The sequence below is a fragment of the Drosophila miranda genome, chromosome 2 (assembly GCF_003369915.1).
Source record: "Drosophila miranda strain MSH22 chromosome 2, D.miranda_PacBio2.1, whole genome shotgun sequence".
NCBI classification, from domain to species: Eukaryota; Metazoa; Arthropoda; class Insecta; order Diptera; family Drosophilidae; genus Drosophila; species Drosophila miranda.
The window spans coordinates 5,537,001-5,549,335 of NC_046675.1; the positions used below are offsets into that span (position 1 = coordinate 5,537,001).

The 12,335-nt window shown below is 44.5% G+C and overlaps 2 protein-coding genes across 25 annotated transcripts in view; one reads left to right on the plus strand and one right to left on the minus strand.

Moving 5' to 3' along the window:
- The first annotated feature begins 3,313 nt into the window (after positions 1-3,313).
- Positions 3,314-3,876, plus strand: LOC108156325 (putative peptidyl-tRNA hydrolase PTRHD1). The gene is made up of 2 exons (XM_017287718.2): positions 3,314-3,581; positions 3,664-3,876. The coding sequence occupies exons 1-2, from the start codon at positions 3,396-3,398 to the stop codon at positions 3,835-3,837; spliced, it is 360 nt and encodes a 119-aa protein (XP_017143207.1). The 5' UTR covers positions 3,314-3,395; the 3' UTR covers positions 3,838-3,876.
- An 85-nt stretch (positions 3,877-3,961) lies between these two features.
- The window catches only part of LOC108156326 (collagen alpha chain CG42342), a 61,839-nt gene continuing 53,465 nt past the window's right edge, over positions 3,962-12,335 (minus strand). For 5 of the 24 annotated variants that reach the window (XM_033388696.1, XM_033388704.1, XM_033388699.1 and 2 more), the window contains 9 exons: positions 10,157-10,519; positions 10,020-10,088; positions 9,863-9,958; positions 9,755-9,799; positions 9,619-9,681; positions 6,293-6,319; positions 6,163-6,216; positions 5,644-5,841; positions 3,962-5,253 (listed from right to left, as the gene is read on the minus strand). In XM_033388696.1, the coding sequence (XP_033244587.1) occupies positions 5,080-5,253; positions 5,644-5,841; positions 6,163-6,216; positions 6,293-6,319; positions 9,619-9,681; positions 9,755-9,799; positions 9,863-9,958; positions 10,020-10,088; positions 10,157-10,519 (1,089 nt within the window). In that variant the 3' untranslated portion in view covers positions 3,962-5,079. Of the gene's footprint in view, positions 5,254-5,643; positions 5,842-6,162; positions 6,217-6,292; positions 6,320-7,420; positions 9,410-9,618; positions 9,682-9,754; positions 9,800-9,862; positions 9,959-10,019; positions 10,089-10,156; positions 10,520-12,335 lie in introns of those variants that run through there. The other 19 variants (XM_033388707.1, XM_033388706.1, XM_033388705.1 and 16 more) reach the window with 11 other exon arrangements.

Sequence of the window (12,335 nt, forward strand, 5' to 3'; positions counted from 1 at the left end):
TTTATGGGGGAAAGTATCTTGATCGGTTCACAAATGGCGGAGCTAACAAAATATATCTGATCGGGGAAAATGTTCTTGATCCTTGATAAGGACTCCATCAAATCAGGAACATTTTTTCGATCACAGAAAGCCATCGCACGCCCAGATCGGCCCACAAATAGCCGAGAAAACTAAATAGATATGGTTGGGCTTGTTGTAGTCCTTACTGAAGGATCAAAAACATTTTTCTGATCACGGGGGGGGCGGATCTGCAATACCCTGAGAAATAAGAGAGAAAACAAGATTTAAATGTCTGGAGAAAGTATCCTTGATCCTTGATAAGGACTTCATCAGGTCAAGGATGCTATTCCGAACATAAGAAGACATCGCACGTCTAGATTGGATAACAAATGATGAATTTATGCCATAAGCAACAAATTACAACAACTACATCCAGTTATTACAACAACAACAACTTCCAAATTGGTGGCGCTCGAATCCGAGATTTTTCGATTTTCAGATCTGGGATACCAGGCGAACAGAAATCAACAGAAGGTCGCTCGATTTTTTATTTTTATTTATTTATTATTCCCTGCAATTTTTCGAGCCCCAAAAGTATGCAACGAATTTTTTTGAAATAGCTAAAGTTGCTTGCTGCTGATTCCTGTTCGCCTGGTATCCCAGATCTAAAATTCTCGTTTTTGGCCATTTGAGCAGCCGCAAGTTGAGGGTTGTTGTTGTACAACAACAATTTATTGTACAATAATTGACAACAACAACTTTTATTGTTTTCTCCGTTATTTGTGGCCCGATCGGGACGTGCGACGGCTTCCTGTGATCGGTATTATATTCTTGATTTGTTGGAGTCCTTATGAAGGACCAAGGATCAGGGATATTTTCTCCAGACATATATATCTTGTTTTCTACCTTATTTGTGGTCCGATCAGGGCCCCCCGTTATCACAAAAAATTTCTTGATCCTTCAGTAAGGACTACAACAAGCCCAACCATATCTATTTAGTTTTCTCGGCTATTTGTGGGCCGATCTGGGCGTGCGATGGCTTTCTGTGATCGAAAAAATGTGCCTGATTTGATAGAGTCCTCATCAAGGATCAAGGACATTTTCCCCAATTAGCAATATTTAGAATTCTCCGCTATTTGTGAAAAGATCTGGGCGTGCCACGCCTGCAATCGGAATAGTTTCCCCCATTAAGAATACAGCAAGGATGCTTTTTCAATAGTTTTATTCATCAAAACTTAGCTTAGAATAACTAAATAAACAAGTGGATCAAATTTGTATCTACAATATAAATATATACATATACGCGTACATCCTTAAATATAATATATCCTTAATATAATCCTTGTATATATCTGGAGTCTAGCAGCCCGAGTAGTCCCTCCCTTGATTGCCCTAGTCAAAGACCTTGTTGTCGATGGCCAGGTCGAAGGATGACGATGGCTTGTTAGGTTATGATCTTGCTGGGGTGCGCTTCTGTCCCGCTGCGATATGATTCTGTCTGGCTGGGTTAAGACTGGAGTCTGGAGTCTGTCTGGAGTACGCCTCGGTAATGCTTGGATAGGACTCTGTCTGGCGGGGCGAAATCGGAGTTATATAATGATTCACTTACGCGTCTCGAAGCTGAAGCCCATCGTTTAAGTCGCCGGCGTATGAATGGGTTGCTGACATTCTTTCCCGTTGGTGGGAACCAACGATTCCGCCGTCGATCATTGGTCCGTGCTGTAGCGGACGGAACGCCACATTGTCGACTTCAGCGGGACAGCCAATGCGGCCACCAAACAGCATGGGAGGCAAGGAAGAGGGCCACGGCAGTGGCCGGACCCAAGGTTGCAACGGCCAAAAGCCACAGCCTCGTGCGACAAGAATCATGTCCCGAGGTGCCCACGGCATCGTAGCCCCGTGCGCAGGATCCCCCAGGTTACCGGAAGACCAAAAGGGTGATGCCCCTTGTACACAATGGTAGGCAAATCGGTGACGGGCACGCAAGAGGTATTTCTAGGACCCGGAGCGTGCGACCTGCTAAAATGAAAGGAAGAGTTAAATAAAGTAACAGTATTTTAAAGATACGCAAATCCAAATCTTCGGTAGGCTATATCTCAGATAAATAGGGCCAGATCGGTGCAGGACCCACTCTCCCAGGATCGTGGGGTTCCAGAGAGTCAAACGGCATAAAAATCTCGACTTCGAAAATGAGGCCGATTTTTGGCAATTTTAATGATGTAACCATCATGATTTTTTGCGAAAATCGTGGAAAAATGGATGTCCCTTTTTCCGGTGGAAGTCGATTGGCAGGACTCGCCCGATCACGAAAAGGCATATAAATAGCCCCTGATTTGATGGATCAGTTTTTCAATATTTAGTTTTCTCTGCTCTTTTTGAACCAGGTTGATCTTGTTGTGTCCTGTGTGAAGGAAGATGTATTTTAAAAAGTATCCATAAATATATACTGATTTACTTACGCGTCTCGAAGTTGAAGCCCAGTGTGTGATTCGGCGGCGTATGAATGGGCGGGTTGCTGAAATTCTTTCCCGTAGTCGTGAACCCACAATTCCGGTGTCGTTCACTGGTCCTTTCTACAGCGGACGAGTCGCCACATTGTCGATTCAGCGACTCAGCAGCGGCATCATGGCTATGGCTCGCAGCAGGACAGCCAGTGGCTGCCGTCCAGGCCAATTCCTGCCATGCCGCAACTTTCTAGTACGTTGGTGCGGAGAGACACAGCCATATCGCGCCCGATCGGTCCACAAATAAGAGGGAAAACAAGATTTATATGTCAAGAGAAAATATCCTTGATCCTTGTCCTTGATAAGGACTTCATCTGATCAAGGATGTTATTCCGGTCAGAGGAACAACAACCATTTTCGATTTGGCGCAATTTGGATTGCAAGGATAATTTTTTAAAAGCTTTATTAATTAAGACATAGCTTAGTAAAACATTTGTATCTACTATCTAAATGAATGGACGCGTATATGCTTAAACCTAAAAACAACGAGATGCATGGTGATTTTTACATGACTAGTCGGCGCCATCTGTTGGTAGTTACATGAACTGTACGATTGATTTTTACATTAATGTGGCACTCAAATTTGAAATTAAATGATGGGTAGCACTTTTTGTTTGTTTCTCTGTGTCTGGCAGCGCTTGCACTTGGATGCAAAAATTGGTCCACCCTCCATTTGACGTCAATTGGGAGAAATCCAATACCGTTTCAATACCAACACTAATTATAAATAAGAGTTAAGTATTTTTTCAAATATTCAAGTGGATTCGATTTTATTTTAGATTTTAGCCCAACAAACATCAAACGATATGGCAGCACCAGCTAAACAGCTGATTACCGCCCGCGTTTTACTTTGTTTACCAAATATTCATATGTTAAAAATATCCACAAACTATGAGTAATATCGTTCAATACGTTGTGGTTCGCAGTGACCTGCGTTCGGCCCTCAATTGGCCCCTGGGGGCCATTATTGCACAATGCTGCCATGCCACGGCCGCCGTGATGCACTTGAATGCAGAAGACGCTGAAACGGTGGCGTATCTGAAAGATCTCGACAACATGCACAAGGTTGTGCTGCAGGTTCGTATTGCTTACATCGGTGCTCAGCCTGACAGGCAGATAGACAGACAGTAATCAAAGTATTCCATTCCGTTCACAACAGGCCAAGGACGAGGCGGCGTTGGTGAAACTCAGCGAAAAGTTGAAGGAGAATGAAATAAAACACAAACTTTGGATTGAGCAGCCGGAGAACATACCCACCTGCATCGCATTGAAGCCATATGTGAAGGAAAGCGTTCATAAATACGTTAAGCACCTCAAGCTACTGAAAGAGTAATAAAAATGAACAAGTTTCAAAAGTAATTACTCAACAGGATCACAGCCCCATATCCCTGCGACTGCGGCACTCAAAGTCGATGGGAGGAAAGCGAGGAATTTTCATTGCGAGAGGCTTAAATGCATTTTACTTTTGCTCGATTTTTATTGAAGTTTCGTTTTTAAATAGTTTTTGTAAAAAATAGCTGGGTTCCAGGTTTGCTTATTGCCGTAGAAATACTCGTAGATGTAGTAGATACATTTCGCATATTTAGAGGTACATTAAATCTAGAATTAAATGTTGCTTTTGTTCAATGAATGCCTAGAGCGACGTCCTCGTCATCGTCATGGAGCTGGAGCCGAACTGGTTGCAACTTTGGAGCAATTTGGCACAGATGCAGGAAGCAGATACAGATATATGTAGTACAGAGTGTGTGTATGTGTATGGATAGAGCTTTGTTCGATTCCTACATTTAACAATAACAAATTACTAAAATTAAGACCAAAGCGCTTAGATTCTTCGTATGGATATTGCGGTAGCAGGACCACGCCTTCGATGCAACCGTCGCATGGTGGCTGCTGGGGCTGTCGATTAGTTTTTTGTGTGCGTCTGCTGTAGCGCGTTAAGCTCGTCCTTGAGCCAGGCCTGCCAGTTCTCCTGCTGGATGGGGTGGGGAGGGAGGGCGAAACAGATGGTTAACCAAAAATGGGCACAGTTTTTGGATTAGGAATCAAAAAAGACAAATGAGCGCCACGCAGGACCAGGACCCATCACCAAGAGCTAAGCCAGTGTGTAACTACGATAGTGTTTGAGTATCTGTGTTCAAGCGAAAGGGTAATTGATGGATAGAGCGAGGTGAGCGGCAGAGTGTATGGTAATGGCGAATCGTTAGAAGCAGCAGCCAGCCAGCCACTTGGCATTTGTTAACGCTAATTGCAAATGTCAACAGAGCGAAACAGAGCCAGAAGCTCGCTCGCAGCGGAAATCGGAAATGCTTAACTAGTAGCCATTGCCATTGCCATTGCCTTCTGTCTGTGCGTGTGCCTCTGCCTCTGCCTGTGGCTGTGTCAGTGTGCGTTAAAGTGAGTGAGTGCCAGTGTGTGTGTGTGTGTGGGTGTGTGGGTGTGTTTCAAGTGGAAGTGTAAGTGGATTTTGTGTGTGTGTGTCTCAGAGAGCGGGTCTGTGTCTGTTTGCTTTGGTATGTTTGTGTTTGCCATTTGCTGGGTCGTCGGTTGCGTTGCCGCTGCCTGTTCTGTTTCCTTTTCACTCATTGTTATGCAAATTATCCTGATATTCATCATATTCGTTTTCATTATCCTCCGCCTCCGCCTGCTCCTCGTCCTCCTCCTCCTCCTGCTCGTAATCGCTGGCGTTGCTTTCCGGCTGCGTTACATCGGGCAAATAATCCTTGTGCACGGGCGTTGAGATGATTGGCTCCTATAGGGCGACGACGGCGACCCATACCCATTCCGGATTCCGCATTCCATCCGCATCCGGTCCACGTTTTGGGTGTCGATGGGTGGTAGTGGAGTGTCGGATAGTGGGTGTTCGTTTGCGTTCGCAAGTGGTGTATTAGTGGGTGTGTATATGTGTGTTTGTGTGTGCAAAAGCAAAAGTTAGTTAAACCAAGTTAGACAACAAGATACATACGAGTACAATAAATAGGGCTAGGAGCTAGGGGGCTTGGGAGCTGGGAGGGAGCTAGGAGGGAGCTGGTTGGTTCATGCGAAATTTCAATTATCAACTTTTTTGTTAGCCAATTGAGGGAAGGAGGGTTTTTTGGTTTGGTTTGGTTTGGTTTTTGTGTAAAACGAATCGCATGCTAACCTTTGGCGGCCGCCAGCCACAGCCGGGCAACGGCAGCCCGTCGGCGCCCAGGGGGCATGGTGCGTCCAGTCCAGGCACGCCCTGTTCGCCCTTGTCGCCGCGATCTCCTTTGCGTCCCCGCTTACCGGGCGGGCCAGCATCGCCACGTGAGCCCTGCTCCCCGCGCGGACCTTCCTGGCCGGGTATGCCGTCGGTGCCCTTTTTGGGTTTCATTGTACACAAGTGTGTGTTTAAGTGTTCGTGTGTGGGTTGTGTGTGTTGGTAAAGTGTTGGGGGTGTGGGGTTTTGGGGGTCAAAGAGTGTTGCAAAGATGGAAGACAGTGTATTTACGCCAACAGAAAGAGATTTGCATGCAAACAGAGATAAAAACAATAAAAAGGAGAAAAAGAAGACACAAATTATTGAAATTAGCAACCACATAAAGTAGGATGGATATACAAAGATATACTGTTCCACTGTCCGTTCCGTGGAACAAACAGGATAATGTTACAGGCAGGGCAGGCGATGCTGCGTGCTTACCGGCAGTCCCGGATCGCCTCGCTCTCCCTTATGCCCCGTCTCGCCCTGGGCTCCCTGCGAATACAACAACAAAGGAGATCGGTTATACCCAGAAATAAACACCATTTCAGTGCGGCTTAATGGAAAATACCTTCATGCCATCCAAGCCCGGTGGACCCTGTGCAGCGATAGAGAGTGAGAGAGAGAAAGATTAGTAAAGCAGTGCGAAGTGGGGGTAATTCTGCCTCGTCCCGAGGGACAAATGAGTTCGATTATTGTGTAATTTGTAAAGGCGTTATGCAATTAGCTTTTGTTGTTTAGTAAAAAACCATCACTTTATTGAAAAATGCATTATTAAAACGAAAATTATGTTAGTTTCATTTAGCCATTTTACAACTGTGTCCCGTCGCCTTGGATCGTCGCCATTCCCGATATTTGCACACCGTCCATGCCATGCTCCCTGGCAAATAATTAGCGATGCTATGGGATTTATTTGCTCGAATCGAATCATACATTTGGAATGCAGCACGGATCAAAATATTGCATTTCGTGTGTGTTGTTTTGTGTTTCTTTTTGTGATGGCATAATGCATTCGCACATCGACATTTAGTATATGTATATTTGGTGTATGCATGTACATAAGTATATAGACATAAATACACATCAATTTATATTCATATAGTGTATATGCTTTTTGCAAACTTTTCTCGTTTCTCGTTTCCCGTTTATCGTTTATCGTTTAGTATGTAATTAACAAATTTACACTTACAATTATTGTTAGCGGCTTATTAAATTTCTCTTTAATTATACAATTGTTGGGTAAGTATTATAATTTAGTCGCGAAACACACACAATTCATTATTCTAGCCTATGGATCGATAGAGAGTGAGATAGCTTGGATTCTATAGTATATAGTCTATAGTCTATAGTTAGATGAGGAAGAGAAAGGATCGATCTAGAGTATTCAGCGTGAGTATTGGTAGATAGAGGGAGAGTAAGAAGATGATGTTTGAGAGGCTGAAACAGCTAGGAAATTAGGTAAATAATTCGTTATATCTTAGGCTTAAGTGTTAACATCAGCTGTATGTACACGTGGAGTCCGTTCCTTGACTTTTCTCTGGACTAAATGAAAATTGACATGCAAATTGGTTTATGTGTGTGTTTGTCCTGCTCTCCTCCACTCGGGGATTATTACGAAGAAAACGAGCGACACATCTAATTGAAAACAAATTGACATATTCATTGTGATTTTCGATGCCGTTTGCAGTTCGAATCTGTGTTTTTTTTTTTTTTTTTTTTGTGTGTAAAGCTGCAAACAATTCGCATTTCTCATTTGCATATTCATTAATTTTCCATTGAATTGCTGTACGCTGTGTACTTATTTTCGGAGGCGGCAGAATGTACATACATACATTTTATCATCATTTGCATTGTATTGTTTCATTTGCATTGATTATGCTTCATTTTCGGGGTTGATTTTTATTTGCCCTTTTTGCATTTTGCATAGTTTGAACATTGAAATTGAAAATGCTACAGATACAGATACAAATACAGATAAATGTAAATTGATGGCATCATTTTGCGTTTTCATATACATATAGAATTGTGTTTGCGTTACTTTATTTTGAGATGTTCGATGAAACCAATAGGATACATAGTGGGATTATGTATTTATTGTTTGATATTTCGCACTTCTTGTGCGAGCAGCCCAGGCTCTAACTTGAACTTTAACCTAACTAGTTGCTGCTGTCGCTTCTAAGAGTATTTCAAGAGTTAACACTGAAAAATATGCACAATTGGATTGGATAGCTCTTGGTTTTAGTTTTTGTTTTGGGGAAATACACGAGTACATTGAGTTTCTTTTACAATAGGTTGTATGTATATAGATCTCTTTATATTTAAGTTTATATTGTGTAAATAACTAAACAATATCCATGCTTGTAGACAGAACGTGAAACATTGAGAGCAAAAACTGGATCAAAATATCTTACAATTTCTCCTTTTCTGAATGCACATTTATCCTTTATCCGTACACATGTATATATTTTATATATTGATGTTTATCTGCTTGTATATATATATATATATATATATGGTTATTGCTGCTTTCAGCTCTCGACTTCTATTGAATACTTCACATTGAAGCTTTGGCAAATATGCTTTGTATGAATGAAAACTGTTCGCATTCGAATATTCAGACAAAGCCAATGGACGGCACCTAAGACAATGCAGATATATGTGCAGCAGGAGCAGCGAGGCAGTGGCTGTGGCAGTGGCAGAAGAGGCTTCCTCCACACAATCTAATTAGGTAACTAATTAAGTCACTTACTGCAACGATTGCCAAACGATTGAGATCGGGCTGAAGTATAATCTATCAATTAGTCATTCGCACCCCGTGGAAGCACTTGAAGCACCGCCATCGTGTTGGTGTGTGTGTGTGTGTGCGGGCTGTTTTCACGTGCAACGGTGCGTATGATTTATGCATTTTCGAGAGGCCCTCGGCTTTCCCGCTTTAGTGGCTCTACCCGCTCCTGCTGCTCCTGCTGTAATCTCGCTTCTCACAGAGCAGTGGCGAATGAAATGCAATTAAAATATTTGCATTGCATATTTGTTAGTTGGTTTGCTGTCTGTTTGTGTGTGTGTGTGTGTGTGTGTGTGGGGCAGGTTGAAAGTTTGTTAGTTGAATCCAATTGATGGATGTTGGTTTGGAGTATGTGTAAATATGCCTCTGTTTCTGTTTCTGTTTCTGTTTCATTTGCTTGTATACATAAATACTTATTTGACTCTTGGGGCGTTTCTTAAATGATATGAATATGAGTGTTAATGTTTTCTTTCATGCGGATGTATTTGCCTAGTTGCTACTGACATGCTGCTATTTCAGATTCAATTCTCTGTACATGGGTGCGTGTTTTTACAACTTGATATACATATACATATACACTGATACAATACACGTTTGGTATATATGTATACGCCTGATATACATATACATATACATATATAGACGACAAGCATTTTGCGCGGCGGCTTTTTAACTTTTGAACATTTGTTTTGCTTTGATTAAAATTTGGTTTCATTTCTTCATATGTATTGAGTGTTTCGTTAAGACTTTCTTTTGTGTGTGTGTGTTTTTGTATGGCGCTGTGTGCGTGTGTGTTTGTGTGTGTTGGAATGTTTGTTTGTCTCTTATGTCGCATTCCATTTATGTTGGTTATTGTTTAATAGACTCTGCCTGCACTTTTAACTAGTATTAGTAGTCGCCCCACACCTGTTCCAAGTAGAAAGAAAGAGACGAGAGAACACGCAAAAAGGTTAGACAAATGTTTAGTCACGAGAGCCGCAAAAAGCCACAAATATTAGTGTTAGCTAAGCAACAGATTAATTCCAATTTCCACAAATTAAAAGCCAAACAATGAGCGTTTTTCCAAACGCTTGGCTTTTGCCAAAACAAACTTCAATTCAATTCAAAAAATTTACCGGTATGCCAGCCTTGCCCGCCGGACCGGAGGGTCCCGATTCTCCTCTCATACCCATCGGGCCCTGAAATTAAACCCAATTAAATCATAAATACTGACTCAAAATAGAGATATTTGATCGAAATTCGTTTACTTACCGGCAGCCCCATGGGTCCCTGATCGCCCTTGTGGCCCTTTTCGCCCTGAAAATTGGAGCAGAGAAAGCGTTGAAGCAGGGGTTGAACAAGGACGAAGCACACTCTTACCGAATCCCCTTTGCGTCCATCCAAGCCGCGGTCGCCTTGGGCGCCGGTGTGTCCTGGCGGGCCCATGGGGCCGGGTGGTCCAGGAGGACCATATAACTGGGGAAAGAAATCAAATCGAATCACTTAGCACTCAATCATTTTGGGGGTGTTTACTTACGTATTCGATGGTGGGCATGTGTGGGGCATCCGACATGCCGTCATCCTGGCGACGACGCATCTTACGGTACTGAAAGTCGAGAGAGAGTGTCCTTGAGTTGCAGGTTCATGGGCAAAGCAAAAATGTGAAGTACTCACCGAGTCGCCGCGATCACCTTTGTCTCCCTTGACGCCGGGATATCCCGGCGGGCCAGGTAGACCCGGGGGTCCCATCAGTCCAGGCGGCCCAATGTCTCCACGGTCGCCCTTCTCCCCCGGCGGTCCCTGATAGCCAGGCAGACCTGGCGGTCCCTCGATGCCCGGCTCTCCGGGCAGGCCGTCCAGTCCGCGTGGACCCAGCGAACCAGGCTCTCCAGGCTCGCCAGCATCCCCCTTGCTGCCATCGCGTCCGTCGCGGCCGTCCTTTCCAGCGAGGCCAGGCGGTCCGGGCGGACCGCGCAACAGTGTCACTGGTGGATCGTCGTAGTCCTCGTCCAGCTTCGTGCCACCAGGTCCAAACAACTGCAGTGGATTGCGGTCGATTTGAGAGGCAGAGAGACGAGTGGGCGAGCATGGGCAAGAGTGGGAGGGAGAGCGCGATAGGGAGCGTGATTGGGGAGAAAGAAGATGGCAAATTTAGTGGGAAGATTAATTTATGCCACGTGGCACCGCCCCAGGCGTTGCACGCGCTCGTTCCACACGCTTTGAAGAGGCAACAAAAGCGGCGCGTAAAAAAAAAGTTTATCCAAAAAAACCAGTGAGAGAGTGGGGAGGCGTGGGTTATATTGGGGGCAGTGCGGTGTGCTCTGGTGGTTGGTTGGTTGGGTGGCTTGGGCCGTGTGCCGCAGCGAAAGTCTTTTGTGTGCCACGAAATTGTGTTAAGTGCAAGTTGGAGCAGCCTGCCCCTCCCCTCCCCTCCATACCCCAGACCACGCTTAGACAATGCCTGCATAGAAAATCTTTAAAACCGATGATTCCGGGATGGGTTGGAACCGTGGATGGAGCTTTTGTTGGGAGAGGAGAGTGCCAGTGCGAGTACCAGTGCGAGAGTCGAAAATAAAGTCAACGACAGCCAGCGACTTCTCTACGTGCTTCGAGTGCCTGTGCGAGTGCGATGAGTGCTTCTCGCGTGTGTGTGTGTGTGTGTGTGTGTGCTTTATACTTAAATGTACTCCCCTGTATGTGTGTGTGTGCTTTGCTCTTTGGCTCGTGTGTGTGTGTGTGTGTGTGTGCATAGCAAAAGACAATTAATTCTTTTTTTTCCTTCCTTTTTTCGTTGATAATGTATGCGCTTCTAGGCAAATTTCCAGAGAGACAACTACGAGCCGAAACCACCCGAAGGACCCAAGCTTCGATGAGTCCAAAGTGCACACACACACACACACAAATCCACCCACACTGCACTCTGCACGCCGTGGAGTGGATGGTGAAAAATTACCAAAAGCTCTGTGGCTGGGGGGGCCTAAGCATTGGCATTGCATTCAGACCGAAGCCCCTAACAAAAACCTCTAGTGGGCAAATGCTGAAAGTCATAAAAGGCGGCACTCCAGCTCTGCAGGGTGGGGGAAAATAAGGGTAAACCATTTACACATGTGGCTCGAGCCAATAGAGACACTCGATTCGCTGGCTGGAATATTCAATCGACTTCAGTTGCGTCTCGGCATCATAAGATTAAAGTTGCGTTTCTTATGGTGTCTGCAGGAGGAAATCTATGAATGCCATGAATGTGATCATTATCTGTTTGGTTATCCGTGAAGTTACACTGTTCGCTCCCGCTGTTCGAGAGCCTGTCTGTGTGCGAAGGTTGGTTGTAATATCCTTGCAAAATGCCCAGGCATGTGCAACAATTACATTTTCTTGTTGCCGGTCTGTTGTCACAGGAAGTAGCGTACTTACAGTTATTAAAACCGAGCAAGAAAAGCATCACGAGCAGTAGCTGTAACAATGAGCACAAAAACCACACAACACCAGCGAAAAGAGAGGAGAAGACGAAGATGAAGATGAAGTACAACAATGTAACCGCTTAACGCACACTTATACGGACAGGATGTGGCGTGGCATATGCACAAGTTGTTGTTTCCACCCAAATGGCAAAAGACAAAGGGATGAGACACAGCAGGGACAAGTTGTGGGGCGTTGCACAGAACAAGGAGCTAAAGGAGCAGAAGGAGCCCGAGCCAAAGCTAACCACAAATGCATTTCCCACTTCCCGATTTCCCAACTTTTTCTCTCTGCGCATTTTCTTCAGGACTATATGCCCGAGAGCTCATCTGCATATGGCTTTGTGTGTGCGTGCGTGTGTGTGTGTGAGGGAGCACAGGTGTGTGTTGCGGAGTAA